At 44.8% G+C, this 25,158-nt stretch overlaps 1 protein-coding gene across 1 annotated transcript in view; it reads left to right on the top strand.

Annotated features, from left to right (window-relative positions):
- TMEM266 (transmembrane protein 266) overlaps positions 1-21,627 on the top strand; it is a 92,413-nt gene extending 70,786 nt beyond the window's left edge. The window contains exons 9-10 of the mRNA XM_065872155.1: positions 18,953-19,015; positions 20,384-21,627. Coding sequence (XP_065728227.1) covers positions 18,953-19,015; positions 20,384-20,985 — 665 coding nt within the window. The 3' untranslated portion in view covers positions 20,986-21,627. The remainder of the gene's footprint in view (positions 1-18,952; positions 19,016-20,383) is intronic.
- The last annotated feature ends 3,531 nt before the right edge of the window (positions 21,628-25,158 follow it).

The following is a 25,158-nucleotide window of genomic DNA, read 5'->3' as shown; positions in this document are numbered from 1 at the left end:
ATGTATTTTTGATGTATTTGTGGGGAGGAAGGTGATCTCCACGTCATACTCCTCCGCCATCTTGAAGGTTCTCCTGTTTTGTTTTTAGATTCCACATAAAAGTGAGATCATACCTTGTCTTTGTCTGACTTATTTCACTTAAGCATAATGCCCTCTGGTCCATACAGGTTGTTGCAAATGGCAAGATTTCATTCTTTTTTACGGATGAATAACATTCCATTGTATGTATATGTGTGTGTATGTATGTATATGTATATATCACATCTTCTTTACGCATTCATCTATTGATGGACACTTAGGTTGTTTCCATATCTTGGCTGTTATAAATAATGCTGCTATGTACATTGGGGTGCATGTATCTTTTCAAATTAGTGTTTTTGTTTTCTTCAGATACATACCAAGGAATAGAATTGCTGGATCATATGGTAGTTCTTAGTTTTTTGAGGCGCCTCCATACTGTTTTCCACAGTGGCTACACCAATGTAGATTCCCACTAACAGTGTACTTGGGTTCCCTTTTATCTATCTTCTCTCCAACACTTATCTCTTGTCCTTTTGATAATAGCCATTCTACAAGTGTGAGGTGATATCTCTCTGTGGTTCTGATTTACATTTCCCTGATGATTAGTAAAGTTGAGCACCTTTTCATGTACCTTTGCCCTATTGTATGTCTTCTTTGGGAATATGTCTATTCAGATTCATTTTTTAATTGGATTGTTTGTTTTTTTGCTATTGAGTTGTATGAGTTCTTTATATATATTGGATATTAACTCTTATCAGATATGATTTGCGAATATTTTCTCCCATTCGGTAAGTTGCCTTTCATTTTGTTGATGGTTTCCTTTCCTGTGCAGAAACTTTTTAATTTGGTATAGTCCCAGTTCTTTTTGCTTTTAGTGTCAAATCCAAAAACGCATTGCCAAGACCAATGTCAAGGAGTTTACCTACTGCCTATATTTTCTTCTAGGAGTTTTATGGTTTCAGGTTTTACATTCAAGTCTTTTTTTTTTTTTGACTCTTATTTGATTTTAAGTTTTATACAGCAGGTTCTTATTAGTTATCTATTTTATACATATTAGTGTATATGTGTCAATCCCAATCTCCCAGTTCATCCCACCACCACCCTCTCTCCCTGCTTTCCCCCACTTGGTGTCCATACATTTGTTCTGTACATCTGTGTCTTTATTTCTGTCTTGCGGACTGGTTCATCTGTACCATTTTTTTGGATTCCACATGTATGCGTTAATATACAATATTTGTTTTTCTCTTTCTGACTTACTTCACACTGTATGACAGTCTCTAAGTCCATCCACATCTCTACAATTGACCCAATTTCTTTCCTTTATATGGCTGAGTAACATTCCATTTTATATATGTACCACTTCTTCTTTATCTGTTCGTCTGTTGATGGGCATTTAGGTTGCTTCCATGACCTGGCTATTGTAAATAGTGCTGCAGTGAACGTTGGGGTGCATGTGTCTTTTTGAATTATGGTCTTCTCTGTGTATATATGCCCAGTAGTGGGATTGCTGGGTCATATGGTAATTCTATTTTTAGTTTTTAAGGAACCTCCATACTGTTCTCCATAATGGCTGTATCAATTTACATTCCCACCAACAGTGCAAGAGGGTTCCCTTTTCTTCACACCCTCTCCAGCATTTGTTGTTTGTAGATTTTCTGATGATGTCCATTCTAACCGGTGTGAGGTGATACCTCATTGTAGTTTTGATTTGCATTTCTCTAATAATTAGTGATGTTTGAGCAGCTTTTCATGTGCCTCTTGGCCATCTGTATGTCTTCTTTGGAGAAATATCTATTTAGGTCTTCTGCCCATTTTTGATTGGGTTGTTTGTTTTTTTAATACTGAGCTGCATGAGCTGTTTATATATTTTGGAGATTAATCCTTTGTCCATTGATTCATTTGCAAATATGTTCTCCCATTCTGAGGGCTGCCTTTTCATCTTGTTTATAGTTTCCTTTGCTGTGCAAAAGCTTTTAAATTTCATTAGGTCCCATTTATTTATTTTTGTTTTTATTTCCATTACTCTAGGAGGTGGGTCAAAAAAGATCTTGCTGTGATTTATGTCAAAGAGTGTTCTTCCTATCTTTTCCTCTAAGAGTTTTATAGTGTCCAGTCTTACATTTAGGTCTTCAATCCATTTGGAGTTTATTTTTGTGTATGGTGTTAGGGAGTGTTCTAATTTCATTCTTTTACATGTAGCTGTCCAGTTTTCCCAGCACCACTTATCGAATAGACTGTCTTTTCTCCATTGTATATCCTTGCCTCCTTTGTCATAGATTAGTTGACCATAGGTGCGTGGGTTTATCTCTGGGGTTTCTATCCTGTTCCATTGATCTATATTTCTGTTTTTTGCCAGTACCATATTGTCTTGATTACTGTATCCTTATAGTATAGTCTGAAGTCAGGGAGTCTGATTCCTCCAGCTCTGTTTTTTTTCTTCAATATTGCTTTGGCTATTTGGGGTCTTTTGTGTCTCCATACAAATTTTAAGGGTTTTTTTTGTTCTAGTTCAGTAAAAAATGCCATTGGTAATTTGATAGAGATTGCATTGAGTCTGTAAATTGCTTTGCGTAGTGTAGTCATTTTCACAATATTGATTCTTCCAATCCAAGAACATGGTATGTCTCTCCATATCAATCATCTTTGATTTCTTTCATCAGTGTCTTATAGTTTTCTGAGTATAGGTCCTTTACCTCCTTAGGTAGGTTTATTCCTAGATATTTTATTCTTTTCATTGCAATGGTAAATGGGAGTGTTTCCTTAATTTTTCTTTCTGATCTTTCGTTGTTAGTGTATAGGAATGCAAGAGATTTCTGTGTATTAATTTTGTATCCTGCAACTTTACCAAATTTATTGATTAGCTCTAGTAGTTTTCTGATGCCACCCTTAGGATTATCTATGCATAGTATCATGTCATCTGCAAACAGTGACAATTTTACTTCTTTTGCAATTTGTATTCTTTTTATTTCTTTTTCTTCTCTGCTGTGGCTAGAACTTCCAAAACTATGTTGAATACTAGTGGTGAGAGTGGACATCCTTGTCTTGTTCTTGATCTTAGAGGAAATGCTTTCAGTTTTTCACCATTGAGAATGATGTTTGCTGTGGGTTTGTTATATATGACCTTTATTATGTTGAGGTAGGTTCCCTGTATACCCACTTTCTGGAGAGTTTTTATCATACATCGGTGTTGAATTTTGTCAAAAGCTTTTACTGAATTTATTGAGATGATCATATGGTTTTAATTCTTCAGTTTGTTAATATGGTGTATCACACTGATTGATTTGTGTATACTGAAGAATCCTTGCATCCCTGGGATAAATCCCACTTGATCATGGTGTATGATCCTTTCAATGTGTTGTTGGATTCTATTTGCTAGTTTTTTGTTGAGGATTTTTGCATGTATATTCATTAGTGATATTGGTATGTAATTTTCTTTTTTTGTAGTATCTTTCTCTGGTTTTGGTATCAGGGTGATGGTAGCTTTGTAGAATGAGTTTTGGGAGTGTTCCTTCCTCTGCAAGTTTTTGGAAGAGTTTGAGAAGGATGCGTGTTAGCTCTTCTCTAAATGTTTGATAGAATTCACCTGTGAAGCCATCTGGTCCTGGGCTTTTGTTTGTTGGAAGATTTTTAATCACAGTTTCAATTTCATTACTTGTGATTGGTCTCTTCATATTTTGTATTTCTTCCTGGTTCAGTCTTGGAAGGTTATACCTTTCTAAGAATTTGTCCATTTCTTCCAGGTTGTCCATTTTATTGGCATAGCGTTCCTTGTAGTAGTCTCCTAGGATGTTTTGTATTTCTGTGGTATCCATTGTAGCTTCTCCTTTTTCATTTCTAATTTTATTGATTTGAGTCCTCTCCCTCTTTTTCTTGACGAGTCTGGCTAAAGGTTTATCAATTTTGTTTATCTTCTCAAAGAACCAGCTTTTAGTTTTATTGATCTTTTGCTATTGTTTTCTTTGTTTCTATTTCATTTATTTCTGCTCTGATCTTTATGATTTCTTTCCTTCTGCTAACTTTGGGTTTTGTTTGTTCTTCTTTCTCTAGTTCCTTTAGGTGTACGATTAGATTGTTTATTTGAGATTTTTCTTGTTTCTTGAGGTAGGATTGTACTGCTATAAACTTCCCTCTTAGAACTGCTTTTGCTGCATCCCATAGGTTTTAGATCATCATGTTTTCATTGTCATTTGTCTATCGGTATTTTTTGATTTCCTCTTTGATTTCTTCAGTGATCTCTTGGTTATTTAGTTACATATTGTTTAGCATATTGTTTAGCATGTGTTACATGTGTTTGTGTTTTTTACGTTTATTTCCCTGTAGTTTATTTCTAATCTCATGGCGTTGTGGTCAGAAAAGATGCTTCATATGATTTCAATTTTCTTAAATTTACTGAGGCTTGATTTGTGACCCAAGATGTGATCTATTCTGGAGAATGTTCCATGTGCACTGAAGAAAGTGTATTCTGCTGTTTTCGGATGGAATGTCCTATAAATATCAATTAAATCTATCTGGTCTATTGCGTCATTTAAAGCTTGTGTTTCCTTATTAATTTTCTGTCTGGATGATCTGTCCATTGGTATAAGTGAGATGTTAAAGTCTCCCACTATTATTGTGTTACTGTTGATTTCCTCTTTCATGGCTGTTAGCATTTGCCTTATGTATTGAGGTGCTCCTATGTTGGGTGCATATATAATTTCTATATCCTCTTGGAGTGATCCCTTGATCATTATGTAGTGTCCTTCCTCGTCTCTTGTAACATTCTTTTTTAATTAATTAATTTATTTTTGGCTGCATTTGGTCTTCGTGGCTGCATGCAGGCTTTCTCTAGTTGTGGCGAGTGTGGGCTACTCTTTGTTGTGGTGCGCAGGCTTCTCATTGTGGTGGCTTCTCTTGTTGCGGAGCACAGGCTCTAGGTGCGTGGGCTTCAGAAGTTGTGGCATGCAGGCTCAGTAACTGTGGCTCATGGACTCCAGAGCGCAGGCTCACTAGTTGTGGCACACGGGCTTAGTTGCTGCCCGGCATGTGGGATCTTCCCGGACCAGGACTTGAACCAGTGTCCTCTACATTGGCAGGCAGATTCTTAACCACTGTGCCACCAGGGAAGCCCCTCTTGTAACATTCTTTAAAGTCTATTTTATCTGATATGAGTATTGCCTCTCCAGCTTTCTTTTGATTTCCATTTGCATGGAATATCTTTTTCCATCCCCTTACTTTCAGTTTGTATGCGTCCCTAGGTCTGAAGTGGGTCTCTTGTATACAGCATATATATATGGGTCTTGTTTTTGTATCCATTCAGTGAGCCTGCATCTTTTGGTTGGAGCATTTAATCCATTTACATTTAAGTTAATTATCGATATGTATGTTCCTATGACCATTTTCTTAAATGTTTTGGGTTTGTTTTTGTAGGTCCTTTTCTTCTCTTGTGTTTCCCTCTTAGAGAAGTTCCTTTAGCATTTGTTGTAGAGCTGGTTTGGTGGTGATGAATTCTCTTAGCTTTCACTTGTCTGTAAAGTCTTTGATTTCTCTGTCAAATCTGAATGAGATCCTTGCCAGGTAGAGTAATCTTGGTTTTAGGTTCTTCCCTTTCATCACTTTAGATATGTCATGCCACTCCCTTCTGGCTTGTAGAGTTTCTGCTGAGAAATCAGCTGTTAACCTTATGGGAGTTCCCTTTTATGTTATGTGTCGTATTTCCCTTGTTGCTTTTAATAATTTTTCTTTGTCTTTAGTTTTTGTCAATTTGATTACTATGTGTCTTGGCATGTTTCTCCTTGGGTTTATCATGCCTGGGACTCTCTGTGCTTCCTGGACTTGGGTGGCTGTTTCCTTTCCCATGTTAGGGAAGTTTTCAACTGTAGTCTCTTCAAATATTTTCTCAGGTCCTTCTTCTCTCTCTTCTCCTTCTGGGACCCCTATAATGTGAATGTTGGTGCATTTAATGTTGTCCCAGAGGTCTCTTAGGCTCTCTTCATTTCTTTTCATTCTTTATTCTGTTCTGCAGCAGTGAATTGCACCATTCTGTCTTCCTGTTCACTTATCTGTTCTTCTACCTCAGTTATTCTGCTATTGATTCCTTCTAGTGTATTTTTCATTTCAGTTATTGTGTTCTTCATCTCTGTTTGTTTGTTCTTTAATTTTTCTAGGTGTTTGTTCTTTAATTCTTCTAGGTCTTTTTTAAACATTTCTTGCATTTTCTCGATCTTTGCCTCCATTCTTTTTCTGAGGTCCTGGATCATCTTCACTGTCATTATTCTGAATTCTTTTTCTGGAATGTTGCCTATTTCCACTTCATTTCATTGTTTTTCTGGGATTTTATCTTGTTCCTTCATCTGGTGCATATTCCTTTGCCTTTTCATTTTGTGTGTCTTTCTGTGAATGTGGTTTTCATTCCACAGGCTGCAGGATTGTAGTTCTTCTTGCTTCTGCTGTCTTCCCTCTGGTGGATGAGGGTACCTTACATTCAAATCTTAATCCATTTTGAGTAAATTTTTGTTTATGGTGTAAGAGAGTGGTCCAGTTTCCCCAGGACCACTTATTGAAGATTCTGTCCTTTGCTCATTGTGTATTCTTAGCTCCTTGTTTGTAAATTAGTTGACCATACATGGGTAGGTTTATTTCTGAGCCTTAATGCTTTTTTTTTTTTTTTTTTTTTTTTTTATCCACCCCACTCTGTGAGGTGTCTGCCTGAAAGGACTCCTTTTTATTTTTTTTGCGGTACGGGGGCCTCTCACTGTTGTGGCCTCTCCTGTTGCGGAGCATAGGCTCCAGATGCACAGGCTCAGCGGCCATGGCTCATGGGCCCAGCCACTCCGCAGCATGTGGGATCTTCCTGGATCGGGGCATGAACCCGCGTCCCCTACATCAGCAGGCGGACTCTCAACCACTGCGCCACCAGGGAAGCCCTTTAATGCTTTTTTAAAAAAAAAATAAGTTTATTTATTTTATTTATTTATTTTTGCCTGCATTAGGTCTTTGTTGCTGCACACAGGCTTTCTCTAGTTGCAGCAAGCGGTGGCTACTCTTGGTTGCGGTGTGCGGGCTTCTCATTGCGGTGGCTTCTCCTGTTGCAGAGCACGGGCTCAAGTTACGCAGGCTTCAGTAGTTGTGGCGCATGGGCTTAGTTGCTCCGTGGCATGTGGGATCTTCCCGGGCCAGGGATTGAACCCGTGTCCCCTGCATTGCCAGGTGGATTCTTAACCACTGTGCCACCAGGAAGTCCTAACCTTAATGATTTTTAAACAAGGGGCCCCACAAGTTATGCAGCTGGTCTTGTGTCTCAACCCTAATTTTTCCAAAATGAGAATAGTAGTGGAAGCACATCTTCACTGAGAGGAACTGAACATTCAGTCGTACACTCTGCCCTCAGCCTGGTACATAGCAGGTGCTCAGTGAATAGTAGTGTCCCTGCTCAGTGAGGCTTGCTGAGCTGTGGAGCAGCAAGTTGGAGTTTGGGAGTGGGAGTCCTGACCAGCAATCAGGGCTTCCCTCTGGGCTTTGGAGCCTGGATCTACACAGGACGTGTGGGTGTGCAGTCCTGACCCCCACCCCCAGGCTGGCCAGTCCTGTCGCCTATGGGAGGCCCAGCTGACTCACCACCCTTTTGCTCCACCTCTGCCTCGCTGGGCAGGTTGGGGCCCTGCCCAAGGAGCAAACCCCACATAATGAGCATTGCCACCACAGCACCTGACCGGCTTTAGGAGGATTAGTCAGGATGGCTTCGCAGAATGTTCACACCCTAGGAAGAAAGGTGCTGGGCAGCTGAGAGCAGCTGCCACAGAAACGACCCAAGATTTTGGGGCTGGCAGGGAGCACCATGGGCCGGGCTTTCAGGGAGGTGAGAAACAGCCTCAGGTTAGACTTGACCTTCATTATCTCAGTGAAACATACAGCTCACCTGCATGTAGATATTTCTTATTCCCATTTTACAGATGAGGAAGCTGAAGCTCAGAGTGGCTAGGGATTTGCCTAAGACCACACAGCAAATGTCTGCACAGTTGAGGTTGGCACCTGGGCTCTTTTGTCCTGGAGCCTGTGTTTGTACCAACCCTTCTTTCCTACCCCTCCAGGGTCAGCCAACCCAGTCTCCCTGTGAGGCAGTTCCTACATGGCCCTAGGGCTCCTTGGTGCCAAATCAAAACAAACTGTGGGGCAGGGGATTATTCTTAAATGGAAGGTGGGTAGCCCCATGTTGAGGCTGACTGATGGCCTCTTCCTGGCCACAAGCATCTGTGCCGGCCTTTCTTCCCTCCCCCTCAAGCTCCCAGACACCCAGTAGTCACTAGTCTCTGGGCAGGAAGTACCAGGGACTGAGAGCAAGGCTGTGTGCTGCAGGATGCAAAGAGCATCTCAGAGGCTGAGGGGAATAGTCCTGGGAGGTCTTGCATGCCCCTGACCCAGCCATAGTCACTGTTCAGTCATCCTATTTATTGGCCGCTGGTATACGCCAAGCCCCATGCTAAGTGCTGGGGAGACTCTGAGTAAAATGTGGCCCCTGCCCTCTAAGGCTCTTGGGCCCCTGTGTGGATAGGGACAGAACTCCAGCCCAAGTGGTCAGTTGTGGAGAAGGGGGCCTACCTGAAGCAGAGACGCGTGGGCGGGGGTGGGGGTGGGCGGGCAGCATTAGCACTGCTAGGGAAGCCTGGGCAGGCCTTGCTCTGACTTGTCTAATAGTTCACTCTGAGGCCCCTGTGTGGGAACATGTTTGGAGCAGAACAAGCAAATACAGACTGGACAGGCCTGCAGTGGCTGCCTGGTTCTGTGTCAGGCATGTGCATGGAGTGAGCAATCCCATTCATTAATCCCGCAGGCATGACGAAAGTCCAAAGGGGAAAGCAAGAGGTCTGACCTAAGGCTGGACTATGGGCCATAGCAGAGGGTATCTGGGGTCCCTCAACTGGTCAGATTCAGCAGCAGTTGCATTGTTGGTAAGGATGGAGAAGAAGCATGGAGAAGTGACCAGGGTCCCAGCCTGGGTGGGCAAGGGAACCATTCACCAAGATGGAGGTGGAGGGAGAAACTGAGTTCTATTTTGGACATGTTGAGTCAGAGGTAGCTGGAGGTCATCCAGGTGAAGCTGTCCAGTTGGCCAGACAGGTCAAAAGCTCAGGAGAGATATCTGGGCTGAAGGTCACCTGGCCTACGTTATTTTTATAAATGGCTTGGATGAAGATGTCAGCATCCTCAAATAGTCAACACTGAGACAGGAGAGAGAGAGAGAATACCTTAGTAGACTGAATCAAGATTCAGAATGCTTTCAGCAGGCTCTGGGCTGAAACCAGCAAGCTGACATTTGCCTGAGATGATAAACATGAAGTCCTCTGGCGGAGGGGGGTTACACAGCTACAGAATGGCAAAGGCCTGGCTGGCCTGACCCCAGCTCCTGCAGAGAAGACCTGGGCATTGATGTTGGCCACGAGCTCGTGAGTCAGCAGAGTAGGGTGGTTGCTAAACCCACTTGGAGGAGGTTAGGCTGCATTAGGGGAATGATCACACCGGATCTTGGGAAGGACCCATCTGTTGAACAATCCCAGCCTTGCAGGACAGCAGTGAGGATTAAAGGAGGTTGGTGTGTGAAGTGCCGAACCTGCAGTCTGGAACATTGAAGGGCACAGTAAACGCTAGCTCCCTCCTCCCTACTCCTCCCCCCATCTTGGTCTCATCTAGAGCCCACAGTGAAAGCTTCAGAGTGGAGAGGCTGGAAAACTGGGGAGGGGTGAAAAATGGACAGGGGTTTCTCAGAAGAGAATTCTCAGGAGGGATGTGAGGGCTTTTTAAGTGCTGGAAGTTCTGTCATACATACTGTGAGTAGAAATGGGCTTAGCCTTGGTACCTGTGGGGGCAGGATCTGCAAGGCTTCACATAGCAGGCTCTTCCTGAGGAGACAGAGACTGGCTGCCTGACCAAGGAGTGGACATCCCTAGGAGGCCCTGACTGTGTTCCTTGGAGCTAGAGGGTCAGGCACACTGACTGTGTTGAGCACAGATGAACCTGATTATTATTATTTTTTTAACATCTTTATTGGAGTATAATTACTTTACAATGGTGAGTTAGTTTTTGCTTTACAACAAAATGAATCAGTTATATATATACATATGTGCCCATATCTCTTCCCTCTTGCGTCTCCATCCATCCCACCCTCCCTATCCCACCCCTCCAGGCGATCACAAAGCACCGAGCTGATCTCCCTGTGCTTTGAGGCTGCTTCCCACTAGCTATCTACCTTACATTTGGTAGTGTATATATGTCCATGCCTCTCTCTCACTTTCTCACAGCTTACCCTTCCCCCTGCCCATATCCTCAAGTCCATTCTCTACTAGGTCTGTGTCTTTATTCCTGTCTTACCCCTAGGCTCTTCATGACATTTTTTTTCTTAAATTCCATATATATATGTGTTAGCATACGGTATTTGTCTCTCTCTTTCTGACTTACTTCACTCTGTATGACAGACTCTAGGTCTACCCACCTCATTACAATTAGTTCAGTTTCGTTTCTTTTTATGGCTGAGTAATATTCCATTGTATATATGTGCCACATCTTCTTTATCCATTCATCCGATGATGGACACTTAGGTTGTTTCCATCTCTGGGCTATTGTAAATCGAGCTGCAATGAACATTTTGGTACACGACTCTTTATGAATTATGGTTTTCTCAGGGTATATGCCCAGTAGTGGGATTGCTGGGTCATATGGTAGTTCTATTTGTAGTTTTTTAAGGAACCTCCATACTGTTCTCCACAGTGGCTGTATCAATTTACATTCCCATCAACAGTGCAAGAGGGTTCCCTTTTCTCCACACCCTCTCCAGCATTTATTGTTTCTAGATTTTTTGATGATGGCCATTCTGACTGGTGTGAGGTGATATCTCATTGTAGTTTTGATTTGCATTTCTCTAATGATTAGTGATGTTGAGCATTCTTTCATGTGTTTGTTGGCAGTCCGTATATCTTCTTTAAAGAAATATCTATTTAGGTCTTCTGCCCATTTTTGGAATGGGTTATTTGTTTTTTTGTTTTTAAGCTGCATGAGCTGCTTATAAATTTTGGAGATTAATCCTTTGTCAGTTGCTTCATTTGCAAATATTTTCTCCCATTCTGAGGGTTGTCTTTTGGTCTTGTTTACGGTTTCCTTTGCTGTGCAAAAGCTTTTAAGTTTCATTAGGTCCCATTTGTTTATTTTTGTTTTTATTTCCATTTCTCTAGGAGGTGGGTCAAAAAGGATCTTACTGTGATTTATGTCATAGAGTGTCCTGCCTATGTTTTCCTCCAAGAGTTTGATAGTTTCTGGCCTTACATTTAGGTCTTTAATCCATTTTGAGCTTATTTTTGTGTATGGTGTTAGGGAGTGATCTAATTTCATACTTTTACATGTACCTGTCCAGTTTTCCCAGCACCACTTATTGAAGAGGCTGTCCTTTCTCCACTGTACATTCCTGCCTCCTTTATCAAAGATAAGGTGACCACATGTGTGTGGGTTTATCTCTGGACTTTCTATCCTGTTCTATTGATCTTTCTGTTTTTGTGCCAGTACCATACTGTCTTGATTACTGTAGCTTTGTAGTATAGTCTGAAGTCAGGGAGCCTGATTCCTCTTGCTCCATTTTTCGTTCTCAAGATTGCTTTGGCTATTCAGGGTCTTTTGTGTTTCCATACAAATTGTTAATTTTTTTGTTCTAGTTCTGTGAAAAATGCCAGTGGTAGTTTGATAGGGATTGCATTGAATCTGTAGATTGCTTTGAGTAGTAGCAATCTACTACTTGTTGATTCCTCCAGTCCAAGAACATGGTATATCTCTCCATCTATTTGTATTGTCTTTATTTATTTTTTTTTTTTTTATTTTTATTTTTTTTTTTTTTATTTTTTTTTATTTTTTAACATCTTTATTGGGGTATAATTGCTTTACAATGGTGTGTTAGTTTCTGCTTTACAACAAAGTGAATCAGCTATACATATACATATGTTCCCACATGTCTTCCCTCTTGCGTCTCCCTCCCTCCCACTCTCCCCATCCCACCCTTCCAGGCTGTCACAAAGCACCGAGCTAATATCCCTGTGCCTTGCGGCTGCTTCCCCCCAGCTATCTACCTTACTACGTTTGTTAGTGTGTATATGTCCATGACTCTCTCTCGCCCTGTCAAAACTCACCCTTCCCCCTCCCCATATCCTCAAGTCCGTTCTCCAGTAGGTCTGCGTCTTTATTCCTATCTTACCCCTAGGTTCTTCATGACATTTTTTTCCCTTAAATTCCATATATATGTGTTAGCATACGGTATTTGTCTTTTTCTTTCTGACTTACTTCACTCTGTATGACAGATTCTAGGTCTATCCATCTCATTACAAATAGCTCAATTTCATTTCTTTTTAAGGCTGAGTAATATTCCATTGTGTATATGTGCCACATCTTCTTTATCCATTCATCCGATGATGGGCGCTTAGGTTGTTTCCATGTCCTGGCTATTGTAAATAGAGCTGCAATGAACATTTTGGTACATGACTCTCTTTGAATTTTGGTTTTCTCAGGGTATATGCCAAGTAGTGGGATTGCTGGGTCATATGGTAATTCTATTTGTAGTTTTTTAAGGAACCTCCATACTGTTCTCCACAGTGGCTGAACCAATTCACATTCCCACCAGCAGTGCAAGAGTGTCCCCTTTTCTCCACACCCTCTCCAGCATTTATTGTTTCTAGATTTTTTGATGATGGCCATTCTGACTGGTGTGAGATGATATCTCATTGTAGTTTTGATTTGCATTTCTCTAATGATTAATGATGTTGAGCATTCTTTCATGTGTTTGTTGGCATTCTGTATATCTTCTTTGGAGAAATGTCTATTTAGGTCTTCTGCCCATTTTTGGATGGGGTTGTTTGTTTTTTTGTTATTGAGCTGCATGAGCTGCTTGTAAATTTTGGAGATTAATCCTTTGTCAGTTGCTTCATTTGCAAATGTTTTCTCCCATTCTGAGGGTTGTCTTTTGGTCTTGGTTATGGTTTCCTTTGCTGTGCAAAAGCTTTGAAGTTTCATTAGGTCCCATTTGTTTATTTTTGTTTTTATTTCCATTACTCTAGGAGGTGGGTCAGAAAGGATCTTGCTGTGATTTATGTCATAGAGTGTTCTTCCTATGTTTTCTTCTAAGAGTTTGATAGTTTCTGGCCTTACATTTAGGTCTTTAATCCATTTTGAGCTTATTTTTGTGTATGGTGTTAGGGAGTGATCTAATCTCATACTTTTACATGTACCTGTCCAGTTTTCCCAGCACCATTTATTGAAGAGGCTGTCCTTTCTCCACTGTACATTCCTGCCTCCTTTATCAAAGATAAGGTGTCCATATGTGCGTGGGTTTATCTCTGGGCTTTCTATCCTGTTCCACTGATCTATCTTTCTGTTTTTGTGCCAGTACCATACTGTCTTGATTACTGTTGCTTTGTAATATAGTCTGAAGTCAGGGAGCCTTATTCCTCCAGCTCCTTTTTTCGTTCTAAAGATTGCTTTGGCTATTCGGGGTCTTTTGTGTTTCCATACAAATTGCGAAATTTTTTGTTCTAGTTCTGTGAAAAATGCCAGTGGTAGTTTGATAGGGATTGCATTGAATCTGTAGATTGCTTTGGGTAGTAGAGTCATTTTCACAATGTTGATTCTTCCCATCCAAGAACATGGTATATCTCTCCATCTATTTGTATCATCTTTAATTTCTTTCATCAGTGTCTTATAATTTTCTGCATACAGGTCTTTCGTATCCTTAGGTAGGTTTATTCCTAGATATTTTATTCTTTTTGTTGCAATGGTAAATGGGAGTGTTTTCTTGATTTCACTTTCAGATTTTTCATCATTAGTATATAGGAATGCCAGAGATTTCTGTGCATTAATTTTGTATCCTGCTACTTTACCAAATTCATTGATTAGCTCTAGTAGTTTTCTGGTAGCATCTTTAGGATTCTCTATGTATAGTATCATGTCATCTGCAAACAGTGACAGCTTTACTTCTTCTTTTCCGATTTGGATTCCTTTTATTTCCTTTTCTTCTCTGATTGCTGTGGCTAAAACTTCCAAAACTATGTTGAATAAGAGTGGTGAGAGTGGGCAACCTTGTCTTGTTCCTGATCTTAGTGGAAATGCTTTCAGTTTTTCACCATTGAGGATGATGTTTGCTGTGGGCTTGTCATATATGGCTTTTATTATGTTTAGGAAAGTTCCCTCTATGCCTACTTTCTGGAGGGTTTTTATCATAAATGGGTGTTGAATTTTGTCGAAAGCTTTCTCTGCATCTATTGAGATGATCATATGGTTTCTCTCCTTCAATTTGTTAATATGGTTTATCACATTGATAGATTTGCGTATATTGAAGAATCCTTGCATTCCTGGAATAAACCCCACTTGATCATGGTGTATGATCCTTTTAATGTGCTGTTGGATTCTGTTTGCTAGTATTTTGTTGAGGATTTTTGCATCTATGTTCATCAGTGATATTGGCCTGTAGTTTTCTTTCTTTGTGACATCCTTGTCTGGTTTTGGTATCAAGGTGATGGTGGCTTCGTAGAAGGAATTTGGGAGTGTTCCTCCCTCTGCTATATTTTGGAAGAGTTTGAGAAGGATAGGTGTTAGCTCTTCTCTAAACGTTTGATAGAATTCACCTGTGAAGCCATCTGGTCCTGGGCTTTTGTTTGTTGGAAGGTTTTTAATCACAGTTTCAATTTCAGTGCTTGTGATTGGTCTGTTCATATTTTCTATTTCTTCCTGATTCAGTCTTGGCAGGTTGTGCATTTCTAAGAATTTGTCCATTTCTTCCAGATTGTCCATTTTATTGGCATAGAGTTGCTTGTAGTAATCTCTCATGATTTTTTTTATTTCTGCAGTGTCAGTTGTAACTTCTCCTTTTTCATTTCTAATTCTGTTGATTTGAGTCTTCTCCCTTTTTTTCTTGATGAGTCTGGCTAGTGGTTTATCTATTTTGTTTATCTTCTCAAAGAACCTGTATTGTCTTTAATTTCTTTCATCAGTGTCTTATAATTTTCTGCATACAGGTCTTTTGTCTCCTTAGGTAGGTTTATTCCTAGATATTTTATTCTTTTTGTTGCAATGGTAAATGGGAGTGTTTTCTTGATTTCACTTTCAGAAGTTTCATCATTAGTGTATAGGAATGCCAGAGATTTCTGTGCATTAATTTTGTATCCTGCTACTTTACCGGATTCATTGATTAGCTCTAGCAGTTTTCTGGTAGCATCTTTAGGATTCTCTATGTATAGTATCATGTCATCTGCAAACAGTGACAGCTTTACGTCTTCTTTTCCGATTTGGATTCCTTTTATTTTCTTTTCTTCTCTGACTGCTGTGGCTAAAACTTCCAAAACGATGTTGAATAAGAGTGGTGAGAGTGGGCAACCTTGTCTCGTTCCTGATCTTAGTGGAAATGCTTTCAGTTTTTCACCATTGAGGACGATGTTGGCTGTGGGTTTGTCATATATGGTCTTTATTATGTTGAGGAAAGTTCCCTCTATGCCTACGTTCTGCAGGGTTTTTATTATAAATGGTTGTTGAATTTTGTCGAAAGCTTTCTCTGCATCTATTGAGATGATCATATGCTTTTTCTCCTTCAGTTTGTTAATATGGTGTATCGCGTTGACTGATTTGCGTATATTGAAGAATCCTTGCATTTCTGGAATAAACCCCACTTGATCATGGTGTATGATCCATTTAATGTGCTGTTGGATTCTGTTTGCTAGTATTTTGTTGAGGATTTTTGCATCTATGTTCATCAGTGATATTGGCCTGTAGTTTTCTTTCTTTGTGACATCCTTGTCTGGTTTTGGTATCAAGGTGATGGTGGCTTCGTAGAAGGAATTTGGGAGTGTTCCTCCCTCTGCTATATTTTGGAAGAGTTTGAGAAGGATAGGTGTTAGCTCTTCTCTAAACGTTTGATAGAATTCACCTGTGAAGCCATCTGGTCCTGGGCTTTTGTTTGTTGGAAGGTTTTTAATCACAGTTTCAATTTCAGTGCTTGTGATTGGTCTGTTCATATTTTCTATTTCTTCCTGATTCAGTCTTGGCAGGTTGTGCATTTCTAAGAATTTGTCCATTTCTTCCAGATTGTCCATTTTATTGGCATAGAGTTGCTTGTAGTAATCTCTCATGATTTTTTTTATTTCTGCAGTGTCAGTTGTAACTTCTCCTTTTTCATTTCTAATTCTGTTGATTTGAGTCTTCTCCCTTTTTTTCTTGATGAGTCTGGCTAGTGGTTTATCTATTTTGTTTATCTTCTCAAAGAACCTGTATTGTCTTTAATTTCTTTCATCAGTGTCTTATAATTTTCTGCATACAGGTCTTTTGTCTCCTTAGGTAGGTTTATTCCTAGATATTTTATTCTTTTTGTTGCAATGGTAAATGGGAGTGTTTTCTTGATTTCACTTTCAGAAGTTTCATCATTAGTGTATAGGAATGCCAGAGATTTCTGTGCATTAATTTTGTATCCTGCTACTTTACCGGATTCATTGATTAGCTCTAGCAGTTTTCTGGTAGCATCTTTAGGATTCTCTATGTATAGTATCATGTCATCTGCAAACAGTGACAGCTTTACGTCTTCTTTTCCGATTTGGATTCCTTTTATTTTCTTTTCTTCTCTGACTGCTGTGGCTAAAACTTCCAAAACGATGTTGAATAAGAGTGGTGAGAGTGGGCAACCTTGTCTCGTTCCTGATCTTAGTGGAAATGCTTTCAGTTTTTCACCATTGAGGACGATGTTGGCTGTGGGTTTGTCATATATGGTCTTTATTATGTTGAGGAAAGTTCCCTCTATGCCTACGTTCTGCAGGGTTTTTATTATAAATGGTTGTTGAATTTTGTCGAAAGCTTTCTCTGCATCTATTGAGATGATCATATGCTTTTTCTCCTTCAGTTTGTTAATATGGTGTATCGCGTTGACTGATTTGCGTATATTGAAGAATCCTTGCATTTCTGGAATAAACCCCACTTGATCATGGTGTATGATCCATTTAATGTGCTGTTGGATTCTGTTTGCTAGTATTTTGTTGAGGATTTTTGCATCTATGTTCATCAGTGATATGACCCTGATTATTAGAGCTGCTCACCAAAGAGGTAGGAGTCCCCTTCCCTGAGGTGCACAGGCCCTGGTGGGGAGAGCCCCCCGTCAGGCAGATGTTGAGGTGATTCCTGCACTGGGGGTTCGGGACACAGCTCAGATGCCTCCGGTCCCTTCCCACTCTGCTCTGACTCCACCTCTTGGAACTTCAGGGCTGGCAGAGGGGTTGGGAGCCAGCTGTTGCAATCTCTAAGAGCCCCGGTGGCCCCCTCGTGGTACAGGTAAAGAAACTGAGGCCCAGAGAGGGGCTGTGACGTGCCCTGGTTCCCATGGTGGGCGCAAGAGCCCAGGCTCTGGGTTTTTCTCATTCACTCCAGGCCACCTCCTGAGAGTGGCCCCTTTGGGATTCATGGGTCTGTGGATACTTTAGCTGAGTTCATTGTCCTGCCCATGTCACATGGCCCTCCACAGCCCCATCACAGGTGCCTGCTGCCATGGCCTCAGGATAAAACCAAGATAAGAGACCAGAACCTCCCACCTCCCACTACCCAGGGTGGCCTGCAGGGCTAGACAGCATTTACAACATAAATTATGAAGGACCATGGAGAAGAGTGCTGCTGTCTGATTCTGAGGGAGTGTTGCTGGTTGATCCTGAAGCAGGGCCTGGAGCCAGCCTGGGGCCCCTCCCTCAGCTCAGACATTAGTGAAAAACACACCTTTTTTCATTAAAAAAAAAAAATGAAATGACCACAGGCATTTAACGATCAAAAGAGGCCAAAAAAGCTTTTAAGAGCCAGGTTGCTGTGTGTGCTGCCACCTAGTCTCCCAGTGTCAGGGCAGACTGGCTTCTGCAGCCATCTCAGGTGTGCCCAGGAAGGTGGCCACAGAAAGCGTCAGGTCCAATCACCTGCAGACCATGGCTTCTTGGGGTGTGGACCCCAAGTCCTTCCCTTCTGCCCCATCAGGCACCACCCAGCCTCCCTCAGGGCCTGTCTTCCTCACCTGGGCACTGTGGTCTCTGTTCTCCTGTCTTAAAGTCTGACACCTTCCCAGCCACTCTCCCCACAACCTTGGGAGTGACTCACACCTGACCATGTTCACACTTTCCGGTGGCTCCTCACTGTACTTGCAAAGCTAAGCTCCTTAGGATGGCTTTTGGGGTCTCCTGTCATCTGCTTTTCCTCCTATGGGCAGGCCTCTCTGTGAAGTTCTCACCTCTCCTCTCTCCATTCCTTCCCCACCCCTTCAGGAAAATGAACCAACATTTCTTTGAGACCCTGTTCCCTTACCATCTCTCTTGACCTGGACAGCTTTACACCTTCTCATTTGTTATTCATTCAATAACTGTTTAGTGAGCACTTACCATGTGCTGGGAACAGTGCAGGGGGTGGGCATGCCCAGCGCCCATGTCCTTTCCTGTACAGCGTGGAAGACCGAGGGGGCTGTCGCCGATGATCAGCATCTGGCTGTGTGTGGCTGCAAATGGGGCTTTGAGGCTTTTGCACTGAGGACAGCATTCCCGGTGACCCTGAGAACCTCAGATGGATTCAGAGACTCAGGACATCCAGGCAGGGAAGGCCCTGAGGAACTATTTCCACACCCCTTATCTCAGAGAGGGGGAAACTGAGGACAGAGAAGGAAAGGGCCTGTACATATCACACAGCAAGCTGGAGATGCTCCCTGATACCCAGTCCAGCCCAGCCCTGGGGCAGATGAGACATGCAGTCCCCCACGGAGGATCAAAGCGTCAGAGAGCTTGTGGGAGACAAGTGCCTGCCTCCCCTCGTGGTAATGGGGGGTAGGGGCAGGAATACTGGGGGAGGAGCGAGAACCGGCCACAGCCCCTGCCTCTTGGACTCTCTGGCTTACCATCACACTCACCCTTCTCTGTCCCCACCTCCATAGAAGCTGCAGTGAAAGATGACATGAACAGCTACATCAGCCAGTACTACAATGGGCCCAGCAGTGGTAAGTGTGTGTCGGCGGCTGTTCTGCATGTACCAGAACTTCTGTGTGGCCCTGTGCCAGAGGTGACCCTGGCAACCCCTAACATCCAGGCTAGGGACAACTCGACCTGGCTGTCCATCTCCCAGCACCTGTGAACCATAGCTGCAGGCAGGGTTCAAGGCTCCCAGCAAACTCTAGCACTAGAGCTGTGGGTGCCGGGGTGGGAATGCTCTGGGATCGCCAAAGAGAGCTGCGTGGGCGACCCTGGAATGGAAGGGGGCTGGAATCTAGACGTCTAAGTGAGCTCAGCTCAGTTCTCAGGTTCCCAACCTGAGAACCTTTCAGGATGAGCATGATGGGGGTGAGATAGCAGCGTAGTTGGGCTCGAGAAGCCACAGGCATTGGGCATGTCCTTGCTTGATTTATGTTTCATTCTTGCACTTTAGGGGACCTAGAGGTCTTCACTTATGGAAAAGGTTGAGTTTAAAAATAATACTCAGTCCTTCAACGTCTTGTTTCTCCTTAGCCAATGTCTTGAATCTTGTAGTTTGGGTTTCACAGCCCTTAAATCCTGGTAAACTCCGTTGTAAGGCTAGACTCCCTCTTCTGTCTCCTCTTCCAAAGCCTTATCTAACCTGCTGATCTCAAAGACCACCATCTCCCAGTACACTCTCCCCACCACTTTAGAGAGAAACCTTGACCACACTACACCCACTATGATTCAGCCCCTTGATACTTCTCACTTAGAGAAAAGACATTTTGAGGTGTCTCTACCCTCCCCCTACAATGCATCATATAGAGATTAATCAGTCTTCTGAAGGCACAGCTCTGGTCATGTCACTATCAATCACACTGGACCCCCTCTGACCATGAAATTCAAATTCCTTGTCGTGGCACACCATGCTTTCTGAGTTAGGATGGGCTAGGTTATGCCACAGGGGCAATCACCCCACATCTGTGTGGTTTAAATAAATCAACAAAGGCCCATGGCACACTGGCCAGGGGCTCTGTGCCCAGGCTGTCATCTTTACTCTAGCACCCAGCAGGCAGAACACCTGTCACCCCTTCCAGAACAGTGTTGACTGCCAGAGCAAAGCACGTCTGGTTTACATAGCTTCTCTGGGAAATGCCACTGGTCAGTTCTCACAGATGATTGGCCAAGTCACGTCACGTGTCCGCACTTGAGTTCAGCAAGATGGGGAGGCATAATCCTCCCTCAGGGCAGTCAGTGAATATTGGAGAACTGGACCGCCTGCCAAGACCTCTCCCAGCAAAGCCCACTCACACTCACTGCCCACCATCCAGCCCCTTTCCTAGACCCGCCCCCATCAGGGCACGCAGAGGTGTGGCAAGGGCGGAGTGTGACCCACATCCCCTCCTTCCTTGCAGACAGCGGTGCCCCAGAGCCAGCTGTGTGCGTGGTCACCACGGCGGCCATAGACATCCACCAGCCCATCTCCTCTGACCTCTTTTCTGTCGATGTGCCCCTGAAGCTTGGCAGCGATGGTACCTGCGCCAGCGCCACCTCTGAGAGCGCCTCCCGCTCCACTCACGGCTCCGTCACCCAGGCACAGAGTGACAGCAGCCAGACGCTGGGCTCCTCCATGGACTGCAGCACCGCCCGCGAGGAGCCATCCTCTGAGCCTAGCCCCTCCCCCTTGCCACTGCCGCCACTGCCGCCACCACCTCAGCAGGAGACGGCAGAGGCCACAGTCCAGGACCTGTTGTCCTCCCTGTCAGAGGACCCCTGCCCATCCCGGAGGGCCTTGGACCCAGCCTCCCTTGCCCGGCCCAGCACAGCGGGCTTGGCCCAAACCAGCCCCGAGCCGGAGCACAGGGTAAGTCTGTTCAACCAGAAGAACCAGGAGGGCTTCACTGTCTTTCAGATCAAGCCTGTCATCCATTTCCAGCCTGCTGCACCTGTGCTGGAGGAGAAGTTCAGATCTTTGGAATCCAAAGAGCAAAAGTTGCACAGGGTCCCTGAAGCCTAGAGCCTCCGGGCAGGCTGGGAGGGAGCGGGGCAGCCAGCCATCTCACGCTCTCCCAGGGCCCTGGAGGCTACCGGGGCCACACAAGGGGCCCAGGAGCCCTCCTGGCCTCCCTCAGGGTGCTGCCTGCCTCCAGGGAGGTGACGCCAGGCCAGGAGGCCACACGCCTCAGACCTCAAAGCCCAGAGCTGGCGCCTCCTCTCACCCTGCTCAGGGGAGGGTGGTGCTCGTGGCTGGGGTTTTTTTAAACCACTTTTACAAAAACCAGCCTGTGGCCCAGCTTCAGCAGGGCAGAGTGCGGGGGCCAGCTCAGCCTCTTCCGTTGCCTTTGTTCCTGATGCCCACCCCGGACCCCCGGGAACAGCACTGTGAGCAGGGGCTATCCAGCCCCAACCCCAAGCCGTCTTTTCCAGGAATCCTGGGTGGAGCCAACACAATCACAAACAGACCACCATCTGAGCCTATTTCATTTGTCCTCATTCTCTCATTTAGGCATGAGCATTTCTGAGTCTTTTCAAGACAAATCTAGTTTTCACCTTCACAGGACATAAAGGGATGGATCTGAAGGTGGGTGGGAGGGTCAGGGGGGTGGGGGGACAGCCATTTTCCAATCTTGGCTTTAATAATAAAAACCACCTGCACTGAGACTTCCAGTTGGCAGAGGTGTTCCTTTGGTTGCTATTCCAAGTGAGGACCCCAGCGTAGCTTGTTTGGGTTCGAGTTGGCCTTGAAAACCAACCCAGGGAGCCCCAACCCCTCTCTGGTGTCCCCGAGGCCGTTATAGAGTGGAAGGAGCCCTGGACCCCGGGAGGAAAGCGCTCACACTGCCTGCCTGTGTGACTGTCAACTAGTACCTTCCCTTCCCTCATCTCCCCACCAAAATGGAGCTCAGAATACTGTGTTCCTTGCTGACAACTCCCAGACGCAGCTCACTGACCCAGGGCTCCATCCCTCAGGGATCTTGAACTTGGCAGGTCCAAAGCTGAGCATGATAACTTGCCCGCAGCCTGCGCCTCCTCCCGGGTTCCCAGCCAGGGCACCACCATCCACCCAGCCATGAACGTGAATGAATGTTGGCTCCCTTCTCATCCCCCACAAGCAGTCAAGGAACGCTGGCCATTCTGCACTCCAAGTCACCTGCCCCAGACCCCATCATCACAGCCTTGCTAAGGCCCAGGCCCAGCTCTGGCTCCACCCGCCTCCAATCAGTGTGTCCCCACCCGGGCTGCTGAGCCTGGTCACTGTCTCCCTTGCTGAAAAGCCTCCAAGGGATTTTTATGACCACTATGTTTCATTTTCTATGTCCAGAAGAAAAAGGGAAGGTAATTTTTTTCATTTCAAGGGCTCCCATTGCCTCAACTGAGTTTCTTGGTGGGGTCACAACTCCTAAATGAGCTCACTTGCCTGCCCCCTGGCCACCCCTCCCAACCTGCTCTTTCTCCCCTCCGTGTGTGTGCAGGTTGTTCTCACTACTCATGTGTCTCACTAGTAGGTCAGGGTGTCCTCCCAGCTCCTGTGGCCCCTTGGACTCACCCTGACAGTGCAGTCAGTGATCCCCTGGCTTGCTCAGCATCTGCATCCCCGCTTGCATCCCCTTGGTCCTCAAGATCAGGGATCAGGCCCGAGTCCCATTAAAACCCTAGAGCCCTGCGTAAGGCCACAGGCTTGGGCACAGAGTCACTCAGGAAAGACGGCTGGATTGGAAAAAAAGGAGGGAAATTACTACATGCAGACAAAGAACACCTTCATGATTTGTGGGGAGATCAGCACTTGTCAAAAAAGATATTAAAGGGGGCAGTGTCCAACCAAGCCGTTTTGGGGTGTAATCTGAGGCATTCCAGTCACCAGCAGCATAGTTACAGCTTCCATTACTGAGCACTCTGTAAGGCCTCTACACACTTGGGCTCCTGTAACCTTCTGATGACCCTGTGAGATGGTAACACGGCCCATCTTACAGGTGTAGCACCCAAGGCTGAGAGGTTTAAGAAACTTCTCTGAGGTCAAACACTAATAAGAGAGGCACTGAAACTGGAGCCCAAATCTGCCTGGCAGTGTGCTAGGTGCTAGGACTCCCAAGTTTTAGAGCCTTTGGAAGTAAAGTGGTCACTCTTAGGTTTTGTCACATGATGGGCTGGAGGGCATTACCTGATTTATAATCTCTAGGGCAGGAGTCAGCAGGGTCTGTTATTAGTGGTCTGCATCTGCTGGACTAGAAACAGCTACCCTCCTCGGCCAGGCCCAACTTGCTAAGCTGTGAAGCCTTCTTTGCTGACTTCCCGTCACCCCAGCTCATGGGCTAGTGCTGGCTACCCAAACAGGTAAATGAGCCTGTCCTGTGCCAGAGCTGAAACCCAGCTCCTAGCGGGCACCGCCTCTGCTGTGGACTTCTACTGCAGAGAAAACCACAGGACAGGGAGGAAAGCAATGGGGTAAGATGCTAGGCAAGTGGCCCCTGCTCTCTGCCTCAGTTTCCCCACCTAGAAGACCTCCACTTTTAAAAGCTGGTTTCTTAGGGTATTTACAAATTGCTGTGAGGTGAAATTCTGCCTGAGCGTTCACTGTTGCCTTCCTGCTTGAACAGGCAGTAGCAGTGTTAGAACTGCTGCACAAGCAGATGAAGACTGGGGACAGAGATGCCAAGAGGTGGTCCCACCTCTCTGAGAACAGAGTCTACAGTCACCGAGTTAGAGGGTGCACACAGACAGAGGAAGCCACTCACCTGAGGACAGGCGCAGGGCAGTCTCTCACAGCCTGAAACGCAGGAGGTGGAGAGTAAAAGCTTTGGCTTTCACGGTTCCCCCGGGTGCCACAGCCCAGAGTTACGGCTGGCGGGCAGCTGGGGACCGGTGGAGATGGAGCCTGAGCACTCCCTGGGAGGTTTGCAGCTCTGGGAAATAGCTCCCCTTGCTCGTCAGCCCATTCAGAGAGCCCACTCTGGTAATCTCCCAGGAGACAGGAGGGTCTGGTAACAGCTGCTGTCTCCTATAAGCCAACAAGAGGGTGATAACAGTAATGGCTCCCATTTATTCATTTCCTGTTGTGATGGGTGCTCTTTGGGTCTGTGATGGGTCTTGATCACAGCCTTGCAAACTGGGTGCTGTTTTCCCTGCTTTACAGAGGAGAAAACAGACACAGAATGATTAATTAAATGACTTGCCCAAGGGCATACAGCTAAACTACTGGCAGGATTCAAACCCAGGTCTGTCTAGGTTAGATGCCATGCTGGATATGGTGAAACGAACTGTGGGGAAATAAACCAGGTGTCATCAGGAGAGCCAGAGAGAGAAATCAGCCTACGTGGCCCCTCAGGCTGGAGGGACCCGCCCACCCTCTCTGCAGAGCCCTGTGGCTCCTCCCACAGGGCCAGCCTCCTGGCTCCGCCCTGCCACGAAGCTGGAGAGGAGCCAATCCTGTGGCCAGGGTGCCACCCTGACCTGCCAAACCTGGCAGCGAAGGCAAGGCTGAGAGCCACCAGTACTGGTGGCCAGCCCCCAAGGCAGCTTGGCCAGAGACCTGCAGGCCTGGCTCTAAGTCCACCCAGGACTGGGGAGCTGTAAGACCTTCCCTGAATGACACAACTGGCTCCTCTCCAGTCAGCCCTGGGCAAGTCCTCCAGCCCAAACCTTGGTTTTTCAGATCGAGTCACACAGACTGGGGTTTTTCACAGACCCTGGACAATTAGAGGCTGGTGGCCAGGAATTCTCTTCGGCGTGGTGGCTGTTTATTCCATCAGTGACTCTCAGCTCAGGAACACCTTTCTGACTCCAAGCTCCTGACTGGTGCTGCCTCCATTCCTCTCTGGTGTAATTTTCTCATCTCTAAAGAGACTAAAGGTGGGGCCATACACTCTGTGAGCTGGGGAGAGCCTCAGATAAGATGAGGTCCAAGGAAGCCTTCTTAAAAACCAAGTATCTTACTAACAAGTCAATAGGAGACTTGCACAGAGTTGCTTAACAAGGATACCCAACAACTCTGGGAGTTAACCCCAGGTTTTGAAAGGACATCTCAGGGCAGGAGAGAAGTCTGGATCACTCCACCTCCACCCTCCATCTCAGATGCTGTGGTGCATCCAGGGTGTGCCAAAGCCCTGGATTCTCAGCCCAGCTCTGTTTCTGGTTTGCTACATGGCTCCAAGCGAATCCTTGGACCTGCTTCCTCACCCTGTACAGCAGGAAT

The sequence above is a fragment of the Phocoena phocoena genome, chromosome 2 (assembly GCF_963924675.1).
Source record: "Phocoena phocoena chromosome 2, mPhoPho1.1, whole genome shotgun sequence".
In the NCBI taxonomy this organism is placed as follows: Eukaryota; Metazoa; Chordata; class Mammalia; order Artiodactyla; family Phocoenidae; genus Phocoena; species Phocoena phocoena.
The sequence above is the reverse complement of the archived record's forward strand: the minus strand, read 5'-3'. Positions and strand labels throughout refer to the sequence as shown.